Below are 26,281 nucleotides of genomic sequence, written 5' to 3'. Positions count from 1 at the left end.
GTCTGGAAATTGGGCAGATCCTTGATTTTGTGATAATTTAGAAACAATTATTCTAACAGGCATCACAATAGTTTGATTGCCATGTTTGACAACAAGTTCACAAACTAGGAAGTTTTCTTGGTACAATCAATCAAAGTTGACTTATATAGCCCTAAATCACCAGTGTCTCAAAGGGCTGCACAAGCCACAAGCACAGATCCCACATGAGGGCAACATAAAAACACAGAATAGGTAATAAAAAGTTTAAGGCTATTTTGAGGGCATGCATGTAACTGAGCTGTCAGATCTTCTTATTGTTCAGGAGTCTGATGGCCAAGGGGAAAAAACTGTTCCGGTGTGGGTCTGGATGGTCCCTAGTCTCCTGCCTGAGGGGATGAAGTGACAATAGTTTGTGTCCAGGGTGAGAAGAGTCAGCTGTGATCCCACCCACATGCCTCCTGGTCCTGGAGGAGAACGGGTCCTGGAGGAGAACGGGTCCTGGAGAGATGGGAGCCTAAGACACATGGACAAAGAAAAGACCTTCTGGAGGAAAGTTCTGTGGTTTGATGAAACAAAAATGGAGCTGTTTGGCCACAATACCCAGCAATATTTTTGGAGGAGAAAAGGTGAGGCCTTTAATCCCAGGAACACCATGCCTACCGTCAAGCATGGTGGTGGTAGTATTATGACATTCTTCAAAGTTCCGCAGCTTCCACATTCTTCATCTGATTCAAACTGTTCCAACTTCAAAAAATTCAGCCTGTTCAGGAATTGTGTGCTCGACTTCAACAATTTAAAAAAAAAACAAATTCCCAGAAGTCCCATAATTCCTATTTTATTTTATTTTTTTGCATTTTCCCCTTTCAAAATTAATTGGCCATTTTTTCAAACTTCCACAATCACCACCTTCAACACATTCCACCATTCTGGAAATTTAAACTACCCTTTTTCCAAGTTCAAATTTTTTTCGCAAATTCCCCTGATACTGTTTACTACTTCAACATTTATTGCTCGATTTAAACAATTCCAACACCAACCATTACAGCTCATTCAGGCTATTCATTTTCTAAAAATCCTGCCTTTCCCAAAATTCCCAAATTTCCAGGAAGTTCCCATTGAAATGAATGGGACATTTTCAATGTGGCACAGGTTAGGGACTATGAACCAGTGCTGCCCCCTAGCGGTCACACATGTAATAACATCTAATCGTAACAATTGTGACGTAATCCAAGCTTAAATTACGAGACGTTCGTTCCTTTCTAACAACAAATATATAATGATGTTAAGCGTGACTGTACTATACAGCAAAAAAAACCCAAAAACAACAGTTAAAGTATTAAATAAGTCAAAATTATTTGCATATATAAAATACACTCCTCAAAAAAATGCTCGCGAAGGCCTGCTATATGCGAGCGGTTTTTCTGCTCCGCCGCTCCCAGTCTGTGGAACGCTCTCCCTGACCACCTGAGGGCACCACAGACTGTGGATGCTTTTAAAATAATGCTTTAAAAAAAAAACAACTTCTTTTTAAAAAAGCCTTTTTTTTTTATATATGTGTGCTAGTTCTAGCTATTAGGCTGTTCTGGTTTTTATTTTTTATTTTTTTTTACTATTTATTTTACTTGTTGGGGTCAGCTATTTGTGGTTCTAGCGTTTTTATTTATTTTTTTAAATGCACTTTGAGGTTGTTTGCTCAATGTAAAGTCCTTTTACAAATAAAAAAAATATACACAAATCTACGTTAGCTTCGAACAACATCTCAGGTGAATAACATAAATATCATCAAAATATATATAATGTATATTACCTTATTAGCCGCGCGTACAAGAGAGGAGTCAAATATCTTCCGATTGTTACACCGGAAACCGTGTTGCATGCTGGGTAGTGTAGTTCTTATTTTCCCTACCGCATAACATAACATCACAATGGCCGTGTTGCATGCTGGGTAGTGTAGTTCTTATATTCTCTTGTTCATAACATCACAATGGCCGTGTTGCATGCTGGGTAGTGTAGTTCTTATATTCCCTAGCTCGTAACATCACAATGGCCGTGTTGCATGCTGGGTAGTGTAGTTCCTATATTGCTAGCTCATAACTTCACAATGGCGTTCGACGGAGAAGACGTTGTTTTGGTTATTATGGTTTATAGATCTTAATCACAACGTACACGCACACACATATATGTCTTTTAATAGAGTAAACATCGTTAATACTTGTTCGTATCCGGACACATTAGTCTGAGTGCACTTTGACGTGCTAGCCTAGCCTAGCCTGCTGGTTAGCTTAGCTTGTTAGCTAAGAAAGAAGTGATGGACGCAGCCAAGCAGAGATGCAAAGTAAGTGTAAAGTCTTCTTATTTGTCTACATTACACATGCTCACAGTCTTATTTGTCTACATTACACATGCTCACAGTCTTCCTAACTGCTGCCGTTGAACAAATATTTTATGATGTTAGACAGAAAAAAGCCGATAGCAGAGCACGAGCTTTGTTTATTAACTTGATATTTATGTATTACCGCCATTTTTAAATATGTCATATGTAAGAATGTGGGTGTTGTTGACAAGATGCCGCACGTACGTCTGGTACTTGCAACCACGTGACTGCTGGTGCCAAAATGTGATTCCCTGCCAAAAAAAAGTGATTTCCTGTCGCGGGAGCGCGCACCGCTGGCTAAACCTGCATTGCTTGGCTTGGTCACGTGATCGTAACGCTACGTGTTTGACATTATTTAAGACTTTATCGTGTCCGCAAAATGGTTGTTTGCCTTTTCTGTTGCATTAATGAGTTATAAAGGAGTGTTCTTAGTCCCATGGTGATGTGATAAAACCTCTTTCTTCCTTGGAACATACACACAATTATAACTGTTATTTCTTCCTGCACATAATAGATATTTATAAAGTGTTTGGATGTATTCATTTATGTCAAATTAAATGTAATATTGCCTGACAAAAAGTGATTCAACATAATATTTTGATATTTACACATTGCGTATTTGACTAGAATACCCTTATGAGCATCACATATATCAACATCAAGTACCTACTGTACTGTTTACTTGTTGAAATACTCTTTTTAGAGCAAATATCTACCAAAACGACCACTTTGTTGCTGCCAAAAATTGATTTCAAGTAATATTTTGATATTGACACATTTTATCTCTGCATATTGACTAGAATACCCTTATAAGCATCACATACTGTATATCAACACCTACTGTACTGTTTACTTGGTGAAACACTCTTTTTAGAGCTAAAAACTACCCACATTTCAACAAGTAAACAGTACAGTAGCTGTTGATATATGTGATGCCCATAAGGGTACCATATTTCTCGGAGTATAAGTCGCACCGGCAGAAAATGCATAATAAAGAAGGAAAAAAACATATATACAGTAAGTCGCACCCCCGGCCAAACTATGAAAAAAACTGCCACTTATAATCCGAAAAATACGGTAGTCATTTATGTAAAATCATCATTAAATGTAATATTGCCTGACAAAAAGTGATTCAACGTAATATTTTGATATTTTCACATCACATATTTGACTAGAATACCCTTATGAGCATCACATATATCGACATCAAGTACCTACTGTACTGTTTACTTGGTGAAATACTCTTTTTGGAGCAAACATCTACCAAAACGATCACTTAGATCAGGGGTGCTCACACTTTTTCTGCAGGCGAGCTACTTTTCAATTGATCAAGTCGTGGGGATCTACCTCATTCATATATATCATTTATATTTACTTATTTATGAAATATATGTTTTTGTTAACAAGTTAAAGGTGTTTAATGATAATGCAAGCATGTTTAACACATATAGTTAATATTGTTAACAAGTTAAAGGTGTTTAAAGATAATGCAAGCATGTTTAATACATATAGTTAATATTGTTAAAAAATTAAAGGTGTTTAATGATAATACAAGCATGTTTAATACATATAGTTAATATTGTTAACAAGTTAAAGGTGTTTAATGATAATACAAGCATGTTTAACACATAGTTAATTATATTGTTAAAAAAATAAAGGTGTTTAATGATAATACAAGAATGTTTAATACATATAGTTAATATTGTTAACAAGTTAAAGGTGTTTAATGATAATACAAGCATGTTTAACACATATAGTTAATATTGTTAATAAGTTAAAGGTGTTTAAAGATAATACAAGCATGTTTAACACACATAGTTAATATTGTTAAAAAATGAAAGGTGTTTAATGATAATACAAGTATGTTTAATACATATAGTTAATATTGTTAACAAGTAAAAGGTGTTTAAAGATAATGCAAGCATGTTTAACACATATAGTTAATATTGTTAACAAGTAAAAGGTGTTTAAAGATAATGCAAGCATGTTTAACACATATAATTAATATTGTTAACAAGTTAAAGGTGTTTAAAGATAATACAAGCATGTTTAACACATATAGTTAATATTGTTAACAAGTAAAAGGTGTTTAAAGATAATGCAAGCATGTTTAACACATATAATTAATATTGTTAACAAGTTAAAGGTGTTTAATGATAATACAAGCATGTTTAACACATATAGTTAATTATATTGTTAAAAAAATAAAGGTGTTTAATGATAATACAAGAATGTTTAATACATATAGTTAATATTGTTAATAAGTTAAAGGTGTTTAATGATAATACAAGCATGTTTAATACATATAGTTAATATTGTTAATAAGTTAAAAGTGTTTAAAGATAATACAAGCATGTTTAACTCATATAGTTAATATTGTTAACAAGTTAAAGGTGGTTAAAGATAATACAAGCATGTTTAACACATATAGTTAATATTGTTAACAAGTTAAAGGTGTTTAAAGATAATACAAGCATGTTTAACACATATAGTTAATATTGTTAATAAGTTAAAAGTGTTTAAAGATAATACAAGCATGTTTAACACATATAGTTAATATTGTTAACAAGTTAAAGGTGGTTAAAGATAATACAAGCATGTTTAACACATATAGTTAATATTGTTAACAAGTTAAAGGTGTTTAAAGATAATACAAGCATGTTTAACACATATAGTTAATATTGTTAACAAGTTAAAGGTGTTTAAAGATAATACAAGCATGTTTAACACATATAGTTAATATTGTTAATAAGTTAAAGGTGTTTAAAGATAATACAAGCATGTTTAACACATATAGTTAATATTGTTAATAAGTTAAAGGTGTTTAATGATAATACAAGCATGTTTAACACATATAGTTAATATTGTTAACAAGTTAAAGGTGGTTAAAGATAATACAAGCATGTTTAACACATATAGTTAATATTGTTAACAAGTTAAAGGTGTTTAAAGATAATACAAGCATGTTTAACACATATAGTTAATATTGTTAACAAGTTAAAGGTGTTTAAAGATAATACAAGCATGTTTAACACATATAGTTAATATTGTTAATAAGTTAAAGGTGTTTAAAGATAATACAAGCATGTTTAACACATATAGTTAATATTGTTAATAAGTTAAAGGTGTTTAAAGATAATACAAGCATGTTTAACACATATAGTTAATATTGTTAATAAGTTAAAGGTGTTTAAAGATAATACAAGCATGTTTAACACACATAGATTCCTTTCTTTCATGAAGACAAGAATATAAGTTGGTGTATTACCTGATTGTGATGACTTGCATTGATAGGAATCAGACAGTAGTGTTGATAGGGTCCGCATTTTCGAATGGAGGAGAAAAAAGGTCCTCCTTTCTGTCCAATACCACATGAAAGTGGTTGGTTTTTGGCATCTTATTTGTCCAGCTTCCGTACTCCTTTGTATACACTTTACAAGAAATACATTGTCGGCAAACTCCGTAGCTTGCTAGCTTGTGCACGCCAGCTTTCTGAGACTCTTATTTTGGTAGCGCAGGCAGGATGAAGCAGAGCTTTTATTGTGCAACTGTGCAGTCGGTCTTTGGAGTTTTGACGACAGGTACGGCGCCAGAGTCTGTTGAAATAAAGTGTTTCTCGCCTTCCAGTCGGTCAATTTAATGAGCTGGCAGCAGCCAGTGTCATCTCAGAAGACCCTCGGGTGCCGTGAATGTCAATCAAGTGACGAACGTGACGTCATAGTGAAGATTTATGATCGCTCATTTTTAGGACTATTTTTTTAATGCCTGGCTGGTGATCGACTGACACACCCTCCGAGATCCACCGGTAGATCGCGATCGACGTAATGAGCACCCCTGCTCTAGATTCTGTCACAGCATTATCTTTTCACATCAGCTTTAGCTCCATACTAGCAGCGTGCTAGCCCAGACACATGTTATATGAGGCTTCTGCTGACGCACGTAACTTACTGCAAGACCTACTTGAGGAACAGCCACACATGTCACACTGAGGGTGCTCATATTTTATTTGATTTATTTACAAATATGCGCCAGACTGTGAACCCACACCAAACAAGAATGACAAACACATTTTGGGAGAACATCCGCACCGTAACACAACATAAACACAACAGAACAAATACCCAGAATCCTTTGCAGCCCTAACTCTTCCCGGCTACAGAAACACCCCCGCTACCACCAACCCCGCCTCCTCCCAACCCCACACACACCACGACACCTGTCCGTCAGTAATAACCTGGACCAATTCAAATAGTTTAGTTTTTTTTATTGTTTAATTTGCATTGCCTCACACGATGAACACTACCGTATTTTTCGGACTATAAGTCGCAGTTTTTTTCATAGTTTGGCCGGGCTCCAGTGCGATTTATATATGTTTTTTTCCTTCTTTATTATGTATTTTCGGCAGGTGCGACTTATACTCCGGTGCGACTTATACTCGGAAAAATAGGGTACATATATTTTGATATGACGCCAGATAACACTTCATGAGCCGTCACTTTTTTTGCACTGGCGATCCTGCTACTTTCTGCCGACCGCCGCGTTGCTGTAGGGAGGAAAAGCGGAACAACACACGTCGCTGAAATAACATTATTCTCCGTGCGTGGGCTGAATACAAATATATTCCACAACCCCAAACATGTCTTTTTTCAAAGCCTGCAGTGAAGAGAAAGGTTAGTGATGAGCAAAGACAATTCCAGGAAAAGTGGGAGATGCAATATTTCTTTGTTGAGCACAGGGACACCCTAACCCTGATTGATTGATTGATTGAGACTTGTATTAGTAGATTGCACAGTACAGTACATATTCCCTACAATTGAGCACTAAATGGTAACACCCCAATAAGTTTTTACACTTGTTTAAGTCGGGGTCCAATGTAGGTCTGACTTGGTAGGATATGTACAAAGAGTAGGGGGGGGGAGAGGGGGGGGGGAGAGAGAGAGAGAGAGAGAGAGAGAGAGAGAGAGTCAGAGTCAATCAATCTACATTTGATTATTAACAATCCGGGGAGGGTGTTAGACTTAGTTTAGGGTTGAAGTTGCCTGGAGGTGAACTTTTATTGCGGTTTTGAAGGAGGATAGAGGTGCACTTTCTTTTACATGTCTTATTTGCACAGAGAAAGTTGCGGTGCACAAGGAATACAATTTGAAACGTCATTATACAACTAGACATGCTGAGGAGTATGCAAAATACCAGGGAGATGAGAGAGTGAACCGGGTTGCACATTTTAAAAGCAGTCTACTGAGGCAACAAGATTTCTTCAAGAAAGCAAGCGAAAAGAGCGACGCAGCAGTCAAAGCTAGCTACATGGTGAGTGAGATGGTTGCTAGGGCGGGAAAGCCATTCACAGAAGGTGAATTCATTAAAAAGTGCATGCTAGATTTAAAAAAATACATATATTTTCTTGCGGCCCAGTTTCTGCATCCAGTGGCCCCCAGGTAAATTGAGTTTGAGACCCCTGACCTACAGAGTGCTCTAAATAACATCCTAAAACCTCCATCATCATTTTATACAAACGTAAGTATATATGTCATGTAGTAACATTCATAATAACATGTAATATATACATGATGTAAGTATATATGTAATGTAGTAACATTCATAATAACATGTAATATATACATGATGTAAGTATATATGTCATGTAGTAACATTCATAATAACATGTAATATATACATGATGTAAGTATATATGTCATGTAGTAACATTCATAATAACATGTAATATATACATGATGTAAGTATATATGTCATGTAGTAACATTCATAATAACATGTAATATATACATGATGTAAGTATATATGTCATGTAGTAACATTCATAATAACATGTAATATATACATGATGTAAGTATATATGTCATGTAGTAACATTCATAATAACATGTAATATATACATGATGTAAGTATATATGTCATGTAGTAACATTCATCATAACATGTAATATATACATGATGTAAGTATATATGTCATGTAGTAACATTCATAATAACATGTAATATATACATGATGTAAGTATATGTCATGTAGTAACATTCATAATAACATGTAATATATACATGATGTAAGTATATATGTCATGTAGTAACATTCATAATAACATGTAATATATACATGGTGTAAGTATATATGTCATGTAGTAACATTCATAATAACATGTAATATATACATGATGTAAGTATATATGTCATGTAGTAACATTCATAATAACATGTAATATATACATGATGTAAGTATATATGTCATGTAGTAACATTCATCATAACATGTAATATATACATGATGTAAGTATATATGTCATGTAGTAACATTCATAATAACATGTAATATATACATGATGTAAGTATATGTCATGTAGTAACATTCATAATAACATGTAATATATACATGATGTAAGTATATATGTCATGTAGTAACATTCATAATAACATGTAATATATACATGGTGTAAGTATATATGTCATGTAGTAACATTCATAATAACATGTAATATATACATGATGTAAGTATATATGTCATGTAGTAACATTGATAATAACATGTAATATATACATGATGTAAGTATATATGTCATGTAGTAACATTCATAATAACATGTAATATATACATGATGTAAGTATATATGTCATGTAGTAACATTCATAATAACATGTAATATATACATGATGTAAGTATATATGTCATGTAGTAACATTCATAATAACATGTAATATATACATGATGTAAGTATATATGTCATGTAGTAACATTCATAATAACATGTAATATATACATGATGTAAGTATATATGTCATGTAGTAACATTCATCATAACATGTAATATATACATGATGTAAGTATATATGTCATGTAGTAACATTCATAATAACATGTAATATATACATGATGTAAGTATATGTCATGTAGTAACATTCATAATAACATGTAATATATACATGATGTAAGTATATATGTCATGTAGTAACATTCATAATAACATGTAATATATACATGGTGTAAGTATATATGTCATGTAGTAACATTCATAATAACATGTAATATATACATGATGTAAGTATATATGTCATGTAGTAACATTCATAATAACATGTAATATATACATGATGTAAGTATATATGTCATGTAGTAACATTCATAATAACATGTAATATATACATGATGTAAGTATATATGTCATGTAGTAACATTCATAATAACATGTAATATATACATGATGTAAGTATATATGTCATGTAGTAACATTCATAATAACATGTAATATATACATGATGTAAGTATATATGTCATGTAGTAACATTCATAACATGTCATATATACATGATGTAAGTATATATGTCATGTAGTAACATTCATAATAACATGTAACATATACATGGTGTAAGTATATATGTCATGTAGTAACATTCATAATAACATGTAATATATACATGATGTAAGTATATATGTCATGTAGTAACATTCATAATAACATGTCATATATACATGATGTAAGTATATATGTCATGTAGTAACATTCATAATAACATGTAATATATACATGATGTAAGTATATATGTCATGTAGTAACATTCATAATAACATGTCATATATACATGATGTAAGTATATATGTCATGTAGTAACATTCATAATAACATGTCATATATACATGATGTAAGTATATATGTCATGTAGTAACATTCATAATAACATGTAATATATACATGATGTAAGTATATATGTCATGTAGTAACATTCATAATATGTAATATATACATGATGTAAGTATATGTCATGTAGTAACATTCATAATAACATGTAATATATACATGATGTAAGTATATATGTCATGTAGTAACATTCATAATAACATGTAATATATACATGATGTAAGTATATATGTCATGTAGTAACATTCATAATAACATGTAATATATACATGATGTAAGTATATATGTCGTGTAGTAACATTCATAATAACATGTAATATATACATGATGTAAGTATATATGTCGTGTAGTAACATTCATAATAACATGTAATATATACATGATGTAAGTATATGTCATGTAGTAACATTCATAATAACATGTAATATATACATGATGTAAGTATATATGTCATGTAGTAACATTGATAATAACATGTAATATATACATGATGTAAGTATATATGTCATGTAGTAACATTCATAATAACATGTAATATATACATGATGTAAGTATATATGTCATGTAGTAACATTCATAACATGTAATATATACATGATGTAAGTATATATGTCATGTAGTAACATTCATAATAACATGTAACATATACATGGTGTAAGTATATATGTCATGTAGTAACATTCATAATAACATGTAATATATACATGGTGTAAGTATATATGTCATGTAGTAACATTCATAATAACATGTCATATATACATGATGTAAGTATATATGTCATGTAGTAACATTCATAATAACATGTCATATATACATGATGTAAGTATATATGTCATGTAGTAACATTCATAATAACATGTAATATATACATGATGTAAGTATATATGTCATGTAGTAACATTCATAATAACATGTAATATATACATGATGTAAGTATATATGTCATGTAGTAACATTCATAATAACATGTCATATATACATGATGTAAGTATATATGTCATGTAGTAACATTCATAATAACATGTAATATATACATGATGTAAGTATATATGTCATGTAGTAACATTCATAATAACATGTAATATATACATGATGTAAGTATATATGTCATGTAGTAACATTCATAATATGTAATATATACATGATGTAAGTATATGTCATGTAGTAACATTCATAATAACATGTAATATATACATGATGTAAGTATATATGTCATGTAGTAACATTCATAATAACGTAATATATACATGATGTAAGTATATATGTCATGTAGTAACATTCATAATAACATGTAATATATACATGATGTAAGTATATATGTCGTGTAGTAACATTCATAATAACATGTAATATATACATGATGTAAGTATATATGTCGTGTAGTAACATTCATAATAACATGTAATATATACATGATGTAAGTATATATGTCGTGTAGTAACATTCATAATAACATGTAATATATACATGATGTAAGTATATATGTCATGTAGTAACATTCATAATAACATGTAATATATACATGATGTAAGTATATATGTCATGTAGTAACATTCATAATAACATGTAATATATACATGATGTAAGTATATATGTCATGTAGTAACATTCATAATAACATGTAATATATACATGATGTAAGTATATATGTCATGTAGTAACATTCATAATAACATGTAATATATACATGATGTAAGTATATATGTCATGTAGTAACATTCATAATAACATGTAATATATACATGATGTAAGTATATATGTCATGTAGTAACATTCATAATAACATGTAATATATACATGATGTAAGTATATATGTCATGTAGTAACATTCATAATAACATGTAATATATACATGATGTAAGTATATATGTCATGTAGTAACATTCATAATAACATGTAATATATACATGATGTAAGTATATATGTCATGTAGTAACATTCATCATAACATGTAATATATACATGATGTAAGTATATATGTCATGTAGTAACATTCATAATAACATGTAATATATACATGATGTAAGTATATGTCATGTAGTAACATTCATAATAACATGTAATATATACATGATGTAAGTATATATGTCATGTAGTAACATTCATAATAACATGTAATATATACATGGTGTAAGTATATATGTCATGTAGTAACATTCATAATAACATGTAATATATACATGATGTAAGTATATATGTCATGTAGTAACATTGATAATAACATGTAATATATACATGATGTAAGTATATATGTCATGTAGTAACATTCATAATAACATGTAATATATACATGATGTAAGTATATATGTCATGTAGTAACATTCATAATAACATGTAATATATACATGATGTAAGTATATATGTCATGTAGTAACATTCATAATAACATGTAATATATACATGATGTAAGTATATATGTCATGTAGTAACATTCATAATAACATGTAATATATACATGATGTAAGTATATATGTCATGTAGTAACATTCATCATAACATGTAATATATACATGATGTAAGTATATATGTCATGTAGTAACATTCATAATAACATGTAATATATACATGATGTAAGTATATGTCATGTAGTAACATTCATAATAACATGTAATATATACATGATGTAAGTATATATGTCATGTAGTAACATTCATAATAACATGTAATATATACATGGTGTAAGTATATATGTCATGTAGTAACATTCATAATAACATGTAATATATACATGATGTAAGTATATATGTCATGTAGTAACATTCATAATAACATGTAATATATACATGATGTAAGTATATATGTCATATAGTAACATTCATAATAACATGTAATATATACATGATGTAAGTATATATGTCATGTAGTAACATTCATAATAACATGTAATATATACATGATGTAAGTATATATGTCATGTAGTAACATTCATAACATGTCATATATACATGATGTAAGTATATATGTCATGTAGTAACATTCATAATAACATGTAACATATACATGGTGTAAGTATATATGTCATGTAGTAACATTCATAATAACATGTAATATATACATGATGTAAGTATATATGTCATGTAGTAACATTCATAATAACATGTCATATATACATGATGTAAGTATATATGTCATGTAGTAACATTCATAATAACATGTAATATATACATGATGTAAGTATATATGTCATGTAGTAACATTCATAATAACATGTCATATATACATGATGTAAGTATATATGTCATGTAGTAACATTCATAATAACATGTAATATATACATGATGTAAGTATATATGTCATGTAGTAACATTCATAATAACATGTAATATATACATGATGTAAGTATATATGTCATGTAGTAACATTCATAATATGTAATATATACATGATGTAAGTATATGTCATGTAGTAACATTCATAATAACATGTAATATATACATGATGTAAGTATATATGTCATGTAGTAACATTCATAATAACGTAATATATACATGATGTAAGTATATATGTCATGTAGTAACATTCATAATAACATGTAATATATACATGATGTAAGTATATATGTCGTGTAGTAACATTCATAATAACATGTAATATATACATGATGTAAGTATATATGTCATGTAGTAACATTCATAATAACATGTAATATATACATGATGTAAGTATATATGTCGTGTAGTAACATTCATAATAACATGTAATATATACATGATGTAAGTATATATGTCATGTAGTAACATTGATAATAACATGTAATATATACATGATGTAAGTATATATGTCATGTAGTAACATTCATAATAACATGTAATATATACATGATGTAAGTATATATGTCATGTAGTAACATTCATAATAACATGTAATATATACATGATGTAAGTATATATGTCATGTAGTAACATTCATAATAACATGTAATATATACATGATGTAAGTATATATGTCATGTAGTAACATTCATAATAACATGTCATATATACATGATGTAAGTATATATGTCATGTAGTAACATTCATAATAACATGTAATATATACATGATGTAAGTATATATGTCATGTAGTAACATTCATAACATGTCATATATACATGATGTAAGTATATATGTCATGTAGTAACATTCATAATAACATGTAATATATACATGATGTAAGTATATATGTCATGTAGTAACATTCATAATAACATGTCATATATACATGATGTAAGTATATATGTCATGTAGTAACATTCATAATAACATGTCATATATACATGATGTAAGTATATATGTCATGTAGTAACATTCATAATAACATGTAATATATACATGATGTAAGTATATATGTCATGTAGTAACATTCATAATATGTAATATATACATGATGTAAGTATATGTCATGTAGTAACATTCATAATAACATGTAATATATACATGATGTAAGTATATATGTCATGTAGTAACATTCATAATAACGTAATATATACATGATGTAAGTATATATGTCATGTAGTAACATTCATAATAACATGTAATATATACATGATGTAAGTATATATGTCGTGTAGTAACATTCATAATAACATGTAATATATACATGATGTAAGTATATATGTCGTGTAGTAACATTCATAATAACATGTAATATATACATGATGTAAGTATATATGTCGTGTAGTAACATTCATAATAACATGTAATATATACATGATGTAAGTATATATGTCATGTAGTAACATTCATAATAACATGTAATATATACATGATGTAAGTATATATGTCATGTAGTAACATTCATAATAACATGTAATATATACATGATGTAAGTATATATGTCATGTAGTAACATTCATAATAACATGTAATATATACATGATGTAAGTATATGTGTAGTATCTAGTAACATTCATAATAACATGTAATATATACATGATGTAAGTATATGTGTAGTATCTAGTAACATTCATAATAACATGTAATATATACATGATGTAAGTATATGTGTAGTATCTAGTAACATTCATAATAACATGTAATATATACATGATGTAAGTATATATGTAGTATCTAATAACATTCATAATAACATGTAATATTTACATATTTTGTTAATTTTTAGCATACACAGTATATTCATTTCATAATGTCTTTTCTTCAAATGGAACAACACTACCAATCATGGCAGCCTTTATTAAAGAGAACAAACATAATAAAACAATCACTTACTGTACATGGTCTGCTCGCACTTTTAGATGAAGAATTAATCCTCACAAAGGGTTACAAAAAGGATGTTTATTATTTGGAGGACTTAGTGAGGAGAGTCCTTTTGCTCCATTCTTAGCTGATTATTGCTCACTTTTATTTACTACTTAGAATGCATAACAAATAAAAAGGCATGTCTTACGTAAGGATTGTCAATGATAAACACCATTACAGAAACATGCAATTCCCTTTTAACAAGTCAGTTAAGTAAACACTCCTTCAAATTAAAAGATGAAAAAACTATTGATATTATCCACAACAGTAAGACTAAGCACACAAGGGAAAGTACATGAATACACACACAAAGTACATGAATACACACACAAAGTACATGAATACACACACAAAGTACATGAATACAAACACAAAGTACATGAATACACACGCAAACTACATGAATACACAAATGAAGTACATGAATACACACAAAGTACATGAATACACACATGAAGTACATGAATATACACATGAAGTACATGAATATACACATGAAGTACATGAATATACACATGAAGTACATGAATATACGCATGAAGTACATGAATATACACATGAAGTACATGAATACACGCATGAAGTACATGAATACACACACGAAGTACATGAATACACACACGAAGTACATGAATACACACACGAAGTACATGAATACACACACGAAGTACATGAATACACACATGAAGTACATGAATACACACATGAAGTACATGAATACACACACAAAGTACATGAATACACGCATGAAGTACATGAATACACACATGAAGTACATGAATACACACATGAAGTACATGAATACACGCATGAAGTACATGAATACACACATGAAGTACATGAATACACACATGAAGTACATGAATACACACACGAAGTACATGAATATACGCATGAAGTACATGAATATACGCATGAAGTACATGAATATACGCATGAAGTACATGAATACACGCATGAAGTACATGAATACACACATGAAGTACATGAATATACGCATGAAGTACATGAATACACACATGAAGTACATGAATATACACATGAAGTACATGAATACACACATGAAGTACATGAATACACGCATGAAGTACATGAATATACGCATGAAGTACATGAATACACGCATGAAGTACATCAATACACACATGAATACACACATGAAGTACATGAATATACACATGAAGTACATGAATACACACATGAAGTACATGAATACACACATGAAGTACATGAATATACACATGAAGTACATGAATACACACATGAAGTACATGAATATACACATGAAGTACACACGTGCGTGTAAGAATTGTGTTAACCACCAAAATATGGTCTCCTTCTCCTAAAGCCAATATGGTGTATCCATTGGGCAGCTGACCGTATCGTCACACTAGTACACTAGTACACATTTGAAACTAACACACATCTCAACAGAAGAATACAACAAATAAATACATACAAAGGAAACCACTCGGACAACCCATTTTTGGGATGGTCGATATCACCTCAAATCTACATCCTACACATCAGCATATATCATTTGCTATATGAATGATAATAGAAGCATTTCAAAACCAGTTCAAGGCTCCTAATTAGTCGTATGCAGTAACATATTGTGTCTTTTATACACCTATTATTTTCTACACATTATGAGGGACAAACTGTAAAAATGGATTATTAATCTACGTGTTCATTTACTGTTAATATCTGCTTATTTTCTGTTTGAACATGTTCTATCTACACTTCTGTTCAAATGTAATAATCACTTATTCTTCTCTTCTTTCATACTTGACATTAGTTTTGGATGATACCACACATTTAGGTATGGATGTGATACCAAGTAGTTACAGGATCATACATTGGTCATATTCAAAGTCCTCATGTGTCCAGGGACATATTTACTGACTTTATAAACGTATGCATTTAAAAAAAAAAATGATGATAAAAAATATCGATGTAATCATAGTACCGTATTTTCCGCACCATAAGGCGCCCTGGGTTATAAGCCGCGCCTTCAATGAACGGCATATTTCAAAACTTTGTCCACCTATAAGCCGCCCCGTGTTGTAAGCCGCATCTAACTGCGCTAAAGGAATGTCAAAAAAACAGTCAGATAGGTCAGTCAAACTTTAATAATATATTAAAAACCAGCGTGATGTGGGCGCGCATGGAGTCGTATATCAACATGGACGGAGCTGCGTGAAAAAAGCCACCCGGCCTCTTCGCGTAAACTTACCTTAACCACTCGCTCATCTTTTCTTCATCCATCCATCCCTTCGAGTTAGCTTTTATGATGACGCCGGCTGGAAAGGTCTCTTTTGGCAAGGTCTTCCTTTTGAATATCACCATGGGTGGAAGTTTCTGGCCATTAGCATGGCAAGCTAGAACCACAGTGAAGGATGACTTCTCATTCCCTGTGGTGCGAATATTCACCGTACGTGCTCCCGTCGTATCCACAGTGCGGTTCACAGGAATATCAAAAGTCAGTGGAACCTCGTCCATGTTGATAATGTTCTCTGGCCGGATCTTTTTTTCAGCTATCTTGTTTTTACAATATGCACGGAAAGTAGCCAGCTTTTCTTGAAAGTCTTTAGGCAGTTGCTGTGAAATAGTAGTCCGTGTGCGGATGGAGAGATTGCGTCTTGGAAACCTGTTGCTTAGTAGGAGCCATTTTGTGGTCTTTACAGATGTAAACACACAAAGGAAATGAAACGTACCGCAATATCCGCGCGCTTCTTCTTCTTCTACGCGGGCGGGTGGTTGCTTACAGTAGAAGAAGAAGCGCTTCCTGTTCTATGGGGGCGGGTGCTTACCTTGGCGGTTGCTTGCGTAGAAGAAGAAGCACTTCCTCTTCTACGGGGAAAAAAGATGGCGGCTGTTTACCGTAGTTGCGAGACCGAAACTTTATGAAAATGAATCTTAATATTAATCCATATATAAAGCGCACCGGGTTATAAGCCGCACTGTCAGCTTTTGAGTAAATTTGTGGTTTTTAGGTGCGGCTAATAGTGCGGAAAATACGGTAGTATCGACTAGATCCACTTCTGTACTTGGTATCATTACAGTGGATGTCAGGTGTAGATCCATTTGTTTAGCTATTGTATCCTCCTACGGTGTGTAGTGAAGCATGTTTAGCTATTCCTCGTCCTCCAGTGATAATGATACTGTAAGAAACTTACTTTGTCACCATGGAGACCAGGATTAGTGATTTAGAAGTAGCTAAAACACTGTGGATGGACGTTAGCTGCAGCTCGTCCTGAGGGTGTTTCAGTGTTATAACTTCACTTTTATCTTGACTTTTTACACTAAAATGCGTCCATTCTCCCTTTTCTGTCTACACACTGTGTCTGCTTGTAAGTACTCTGTGTGTGTGCGCTGCCCAACATGCTCCTCTGCTCATAAAACCAGCAATGGCGCAGGGGACCGGTACGTTTCAGAGACGGTATAGTACTGAAAATAATTTATTAGTATCACGGTACTATACTAGTAGCGGTATAATGTACAACCCGAGTACATGTAAACAAACCGAATGCTCCGTGTGACTAAGCAAAGCTGCGAGTTTGTCAATCATGTGTTTGTCTTCCTGTGTCCTGCAGACGTCTGTGAGGAACATCCCTAACCCTAAGCAGCAGGAGTGGAGCTTCAGGATGGAGGAGGAGGAGGAGCCACAGCCCTCCCACTTCAAAGAGGAAGATGAGGCGCCACAGACCCTGTCCATTAAAAAGGAAGAAGAGAGCCCACTGACCCCCCACTTCAAAGAAGAAGAGGAGGCCCCACAGCCCCCTCACATTAAAGAGGAAGAGGAGGAACACAGCATCAGTCAGGAGTTCCCAGTGAGAGTTGTCATTGTAAAGAGTGAAGATGAGGAGGTCAAAGGTGAGAGAGACCACTGTGGAGCAGACAAGATGTTTGCTCCACTATCAGATGGTGACGAGGCGACGTCTCACTCTGCTGACACTGATGATGATGATGCAACATGTCACACTGACAACACACACTTGACATGTTCTCACTGTGACAAAACCTTCAAATACCCCAGTCATCTGAAAGCACACCTGAGAACGCACACCGGAGAGAAACCCTTTTCCTGCTCAGAGTGCGGTAAAAGCTTCCCACAATGTAACAGTTTGAAGGAGCACATGCGAATACACACCGGAGAGAAACCTTTTCCCTGCGCGGAATGTGGCAGAGATTTTAGACTAAAACACATGCTGAAACAACACATGCAAATACACACCGGAGAAAAACCCTTTACCTGTTCAATATGCGGTAAAGGCTTCGTGCGAAGTCTGCATTTAAAAAGACACGCCAGAACACACACTGGTGAAAAAACGTTTGCATGTCCAAACTGCGACAAAAGCTTTTATGACCGATCCAACCTCGTAACACACAAGAGAACACACACCGGAGAGAAACCTTTTTCCTGCTCGGAATGTGGTAAAGGTTTCGCACAGAGTAATAGCTTGAAAGAGCACATGAGAATACACACCGGAGAGAGACCTTTTTCCTGCTTAGCATGTGGCAAAGGTTTTACTCAAAGTAATAGATTGAAAGAGCACATGAGAACACACACTGGAGAAAAACCTTTTTCCTGCCCTGAATGTGGTAAAGGGTTTTCCCGAAATAGTGCCATCAAAGACCACATGAGTACGCACAATGCAGAGAAACCTTTTTCCTGCTCTGAATGTGGTCGAGATTTTAGACTCAAAAAAGTGCTGAAGCAACACATCAGAATACACACTTGAGAGAAACCTTTTCCTTGTTCACTTTGTTGCAAAGGTTTTACACAAACGTAACGCTTTGAACGTTCACATGAGGATACACACGAGATAAAACCCTTTACCTGTTCAATCTGTTGCATGAAGTCAATATTTGAAAAAACTGTCTAAACTTGACTATTGACTTTCTAACATCGGCACATACAACATTGTTGTTCTTATTATACTTCTAACATGTATAGATGATATACTTTACATTTATGTAATATTGTGTACTTTGATTTAAAAATGAAGAGAACAGTTTGACTGAAAAGGTGAGAGTAAAAAGTACAAAACAGGTTCTTCTGGAAGCATATTATTATTTACTTTATACATCATTTGAGTGTTTTATACAAGATCATTTACTTTTAAAATGTGTGACTTTATCAATCATTTGTTGGCTCCCAATAATCCATTCTATTAATGATCTTTATTACTCTCTTTTGTAATATGAATATTGTTTTATATGTATGTCCCCACACATTTATGCTCCAATAAATGTAGTTCATATTTGTTCAGCATGTGTTTTGTTTTATTAAATATTGTATTTAATATTTACCAACACAGGCTATGAAGTTAATACCCAGAATGCCATGCACTCTGAATGGTAGGGTGAGCGCATACCTGAGTGGGGTTAGATGTTCTAATCCTTTTTTCCGGATGATAGTCGTCATAAAATTGGGTGTGGTGAGACGGACAGCCCACGGCTGTCATGATAGTCATGGTGGGGTATGGGGGAGTGATAGTCATGGGTGAGTGATAGTCATGGGTGAGTGATAGTCATGGTGGGGTGATAGTCATGGTGGGGTATGGGGGAGTGATGCTAATGGAATTACCATTGAGGAGTTCAAATGTATCACAATCTCAAAAAGTTGTTTTAAAAACTCAAAAAATGTTTAACCAACTAAAGTATGTTTCACAAACTCAAATGTGTTTTTTACAAACAAAAAATTATTTTAAAAACTCAAAAAAATGTTTTAAAAACTCAAAGAAAATGTTTAACTAACTCAAAAAATTGTTTTAAAAACTCAAAGAATTGTTTTACAAACTACATTTTTTTTCCACAAACTAAAATATGTTTTAAAAACTCAAGGAAATGTTTCACAAACTCAAAAAAAGTTTCACAAACTCAAATGTTTTTTTTTTCAAAAGTCAAAAAAAATGTTTCACAAACTCAAAAAAAAAATTATTTTTAAAACTCAAAACAATGTTTCACAAACTCAGAATGTTTTTTTCAAAACTCAAAAAAAAAAAAGTTTTACAAACTAAAACTTGTTTAACAAACTAAAATATGTTTTAAAAACTCAAGGAAATGTTTCACAAACTCAAAAAATTGTTTCGCAAACTCAAAAAAAAATGTTTTAAAAACTCAAACATGTTTCACAAACTCAAAAAAATGTTTCAAACAAAAAATTATTTTAAAAACTCAAGGAAATGTTTCACAAACTCAAAAAATTGTTACACAAACTAAAATATGTTTTACAAACTCAAAAAATTGTTTCACAAACTCAAAAAAAATGTTTTCAAAACTCAAAAAAAATGTTTCACAAACTGAAATGTTTCACTAACTCAAAAAAAATGTATCACAAACTCAAATAATTTTTTCACAAACTAAAAAAATGTTTCACAAACTTAAAAAAATGTTTCTCAAACTAAAATGTTTCACAAACAAAAAATATGTTTCACAAACTCATAAAAATGTTTCAAACTCAAAAAAATGTTTCACAAACTCATAAAAAATTTTCAAAACTCAAAAAAAATGTTTCACAAACTACATTTTTTTTTTGCAAAACTCAAAAAAGTTTCAAACTAAAAAATGTTTTACAAACAAAATATTGTTCTAAAAACTCAAAAAAATGTTTCACAAACTCATAAAAATATTTCAAACTCAAAAAAAAGTTTCACAAACTCATAAAAAATGTTCAAACTAAAAAAAAAAAGTTTCACAAACTAAAATATGTTTCACAAACTCTAAAAAATGTTTCACAAACTAAATGTTTTTTTCAAAACTGAAAAAAATGTTTCACAAACTAAAATATGTTTCAATGACTCAAAAAGATGTTTTCAAAACTCAAAAAAAATGTTTCACAAACTCAAAAAATTGTGACACAAACTGAAATATGTTTTAAAAACTCAAGGAAATGTTTCACAAACTCAAAAAATTGTTTCACAAACTGAAATGTTTCACTAACTCAAAAAAATGTTTCACAAACAAAAAATTATTTTAGAAACAAAACAGAGTTTCACAAACTCAAAATGTTTTTTTCAAAACTCAAAAAAATGTTTCACAAACTCAAATAATTTTTTCACAAACTAAACATTTTTTTTTCACAAACTAAAAAAAAGGTTTTCACAAACTAAAATTTGTTTCACAAACAAAAGAATATGTTTCACAAACTCAAATAAATGTTTCACAAACAAAATATTGTTTTACAAACTCATAAAAATGTTTCAAACTCAAAAAAATGTTTCACAAACTCATAAAAAAATTTCAAAACTCAAAAAAAAAAGTTTTACAAACTAAATTTTTTTTTTGCAAAACTCAAAAAAAGTTTCAAACTAAAGTATGTTTCACAAACTCAAATGTGTTTTTCACAAACAAAAAATTATTTTAAAAACTCAAAAAAATGTTTTAAAAACTCAAAGAAATGTTTCACAAACTCAAAAAATTGTTGTGAAAACTCAAAATTGTTTTCACAAACTAAAAATGTTTTAAACACTCAAAGAAAATGTTTAACTAACTCAAAAAATTGTTTTAAAAACTCAAAGAATTGTTTTACAAACTAAGATTTTTTTTCCCACAAACTAAAATATGTTTTAAAAACTCAAGGAAATGTTTCACAAACTCAAATGTTTTTTTTTCAAAAGTAAAAAAAAAAAAGCTTCACAAACTAAAAATTGTTTTACAAACTTAAATATGTTTTAAAAACTCAAGAAAATGTTTCACAAACTCAAAAAATTGTTTCGCAAACTCAAAAAGAAAATGTTTTAAAAACTCAAAAAACATGTTTCACAAACTAAAATATGTTTCACAAACAAAAAATTATTTTAAAAACTCAAAACAATGTTTAACAAACTCAAAAAATTGTTACACAAACTAAAATATGTTTTAAAAACTCAAGGAAATGTTTCACAAACTCAAAAAACATCTTTCACAAACTGAAATGTTTCACTAACTCAAAAAAATGTTTCACAAACAAAAAATTATTTTAAAAACAAAACAGAGTTTCACAAACTCAAAATGTTTTTTTTCAAAACTCAAAAAAAATGTTTCACAAACTCAAATAATTTTTTCACAAACTAAACTTTTTTTTTTCACAAACTAAAATTTGTTTCACAAACAAAAAAATATGTTTCACAAACTCAAATAAATGTTTCACAAACAAAATATTGTTTACAAACTCATAAAAATGTTTCAAACTCAAAAAAATGTTTCACAAACTCATAAATTTTTTTCAAAACTAAAAAAAAAAAGTTTCACAAACTAATTTTTTTTTTTGCAAAACTCAAAAAAAGTTTCAAACTAAAATATGTTTCACAAACTCAAAAAATGTTTCACAAACAAAATACTGTTTTAAAAACTCAAAAAATGTTTAACAAACTAAAGTATGTTTCACAAGCTCAAATGTGTTTTTCACAAACAAAAAATTATTTTAAAAACTCAAAAAAATGTTTCAAACACTCAAAGAAAATGTTTAACTAACTCGAAAAACTGTTTTAAAAACTCAAAGAATTGTTTTACAAACTAAATTTTTTTCCCACAAACTAAAATATGTTTTAAAAACTCAAGGAAATGTTTCACAAACTCAAATGTTTTTTTTTCAAAAGTCAAAAAAAATGTTTCACAAACTCAAACAAAAAAATATTTTTAAAACTCAAAACAAAGTTTCACAAACTAAAATATGTTTCACAAACTCTAAAAAATGTTTCACAAACTAAATGTTTTTTTCAAAACTGAAAAAAATGTTTCACAAACTAAAATATGTTTCAATGACTCAAAAAGATGTTTTCAAAACTCAAAAAAAATGTTTCACAAACTCAAAAAATTGTGACACAAACTGAAATATGTTTTAAAAACTCAAGGAAATGTTTCACAAACTCAAAAAATTGTTTCACAAACTGAAATGTTTCACTAACTCAAAAAAATGTTTCACAAACAAAAAATTATTTTAGAAACAAAACAGAGTTTCACAAACTCAAAATGTTTTTTTCAAAACTCAAAAAAATGTTTCACAAACTCAAATAATTTTTTCACAAACTAAACATTTTTTTTTCACAAACTAAAAAAAAGGTTTTCACAAACTAAAATTTGTTTCACAAACAAAAGAATATGTTTCACAAACTCAAATAAATGTTTCACAAACAAAATATTGTTTTACAAACTCATAAAAATGTTTCAAACTCAAAAAAATGTTTCACAAACTCATAAAAAAATTTCAAAACTCAAAAAAAAAAGTTTTACAAACTAAATTTTTTTTTTGCAAAACTCAAAAAAAGTTTCAAACTAAAGTATGTTTCACAAACTCAAATGTGTTTTTCACAAACAAAAAATTATTTTAAAAACTCAAAAAAATGTTTTAAAAACTCAAAGAAATGTTTCACAAACTCAAAAAATTGTTGTGAAAACTCAAAATTGTTTTCACAAACTAAAAATGTTTTAAACACTCAAAGAAAATGTTTAACTAACTCAAAAAATTGTTTTAAAAACTCAAAAAATTGTTTTACAAACTAAGATTTTTTTTCCCACAAACTAAAATATGTTTTAAAAACTCAAGGAAATGTTTCACAAACTCAAATGTTTTTTTTTCAAAAGTAAAAAAAAAAAAGCTTCACAAACTAAAAATTGTTTTACAAACTTAAATATGTTTTAAAAACTCAAGAAAATGTTTCACAAACTCAAAAAATTGTTTCGCAAACTCAAAAAGAAAATGTTTTAAAAACTCAAAAAACATGTTTCACAAACTAAAATATGTTTCACAAACAAAAAATTATTTTAAAAACTCAAAACAATGTTTAACAAACTCAAAAAATTGTTACACAAACTAAAATATGTTTTAAAAACTCAAGGAAATGTTTCACAAACTCAAAAAACATCTTTCACAAACTGAAATGTTTCACTAACTCAAAAAAATGTTTCACAAACAAAAAATTATTTTAAAAACAAAACAGAGTTTCACAAACTCAAAATGTTTTTTTTCAAAACTCAAAAAAAATGTTTCACAAACTCAAATAATTTTTTCACAAACTAAACTTTTTTTTTTCACAAACTAAAATTTGTTTCACAAACAAAAAAATATGTTTCACAAACTCAAATAAATGTTTCACAAACAAAATATTGTTTACAAACTCATAAAAATGTTTCAAACTCAAAAAAATGTTTCACAAACTCATAAATTTTTTTCAAAACTAAAAAAAAAAAGTTTCACAAACTAATTTTTTTTTTTGCAAAACTCAAAAAAAGTTTCAAACTAAAATATGTTTCACAAACTCAAAAAATGTTTCACAAACAAAATACTGTTTTAAAAACTCAAAAAATGTTTAACAAACTAAAGTATGTTTCACAAGCTCAAATGTGTTTTTCACAAACAAAAAATTATTTTAAAAACTCAAAAAAATGTTTCAAACACTCAAAGAAAATGTTTAACTAACTCGAAAAACTGTTTTAAAAACTCAAAGAATTGTTTTACAAACTAAATTTTTTTCCCACAAACTAAAATATGTTTTAAAAACTCAAGGAAATGTTTCACAAACTCAAATGTTTTTTTTTCAAAAGTCAAAAAAAATGTTTCACAAACTCAAACAAAAAAATATTTTTAAAACTCAAAACAATGTTTCACAAACTCAAATTTTTTTTTTCAAAACTCAAAAAAAAAAGTTTTACAAACTAAAAATTGTTTCACAAACTTAAATATGTTTTAAAAACTCAAGAAAATGTTTCGCAAACTCAAAAAAAAAAGTTTTAAAAACTCAAAAAACATGTTTCACAAACTAAAATATGTTTCAAACTCAAAAAAATGTTTCACAAACAAAAAATTATTTTAAAAACTCAAAACAATGTTTAACAAACTCAAAAAATTGTTACACAAACTAAAATGTTTTAAAAACTCAAGGAAATGTTTCACAAACTCAAAAAAAATGTTTTAAAAACTGAAAAAACATGTTTCACAAACTGAAATGCTTCACTAACTCAAAAAAATGTTTTACAAACAAAAAATGATTTTAAAAACAAAACAGAGTTTCACAAACTCAAAATGTTTTTTTCCAAAGCTCAAAAAAAAGTTTCACAAA

At 29.9% G+C, this 26,281-nt stretch overlaps 1 protein-coding gene across 1 annotated transcript; it reads left to right on the top strand.

The window, feature by feature from the left end:
- The first annotated feature begins 321 nt into the window (after positions 1-321).
- On the top strand, positions 322-20,449 carry LOC133624089 (uncharacterized). Its single transcript, XM_072916158.1, has 2 exons — positions 322-605; positions 18,833-20,449. The coding sequence occupies exons 1-2, from the start codon at positions 546-548 to the stop codon at positions 19,979-19,981; spliced, it is 1,209 nt and encodes a 402-aa protein (XP_072772259.1). The 5' UTR covers positions 322-545; the 3' UTR covers positions 19,982-20,449.
- Positions 20,450-26,281: the final 5,832 nt, after the last annotated feature.

This window comes from Nerophis lumbriciformis, linkage group LG26 (assembly GCF_033978685.3).
Source record: "Nerophis lumbriciformis linkage group LG26, RoL_Nlum_v2.1, whole genome shotgun sequence".
Lineage (NCBI taxonomy): Eukaryota > Metazoa > Chordata > Actinopteri > Syngnathiformes > Syngnathidae > Nerophis > Nerophis lumbriciformis.
This window is presented reverse-complemented; position numbering and strand designations above follow the sequence as displayed.

What these genes read in the sequence shown, in the direction of transcription:
- LOC133624089 (XM_072916158.1), top strand. Translation starts at nt 546, where the DNA reads ATGAAACAAAAATGGAGCTGTTTGGCCACAATACCCAGCAATATTTTT. An exon ending in ATATTTTTGGAGGAGAAAAG is followed by an intron (nt 606 to 18,832) that starts GTGAGGCCTTTA and finishes TGTGTCCTGCAG; the next exon opens with ACGTCTGTGAGGAACATCCC.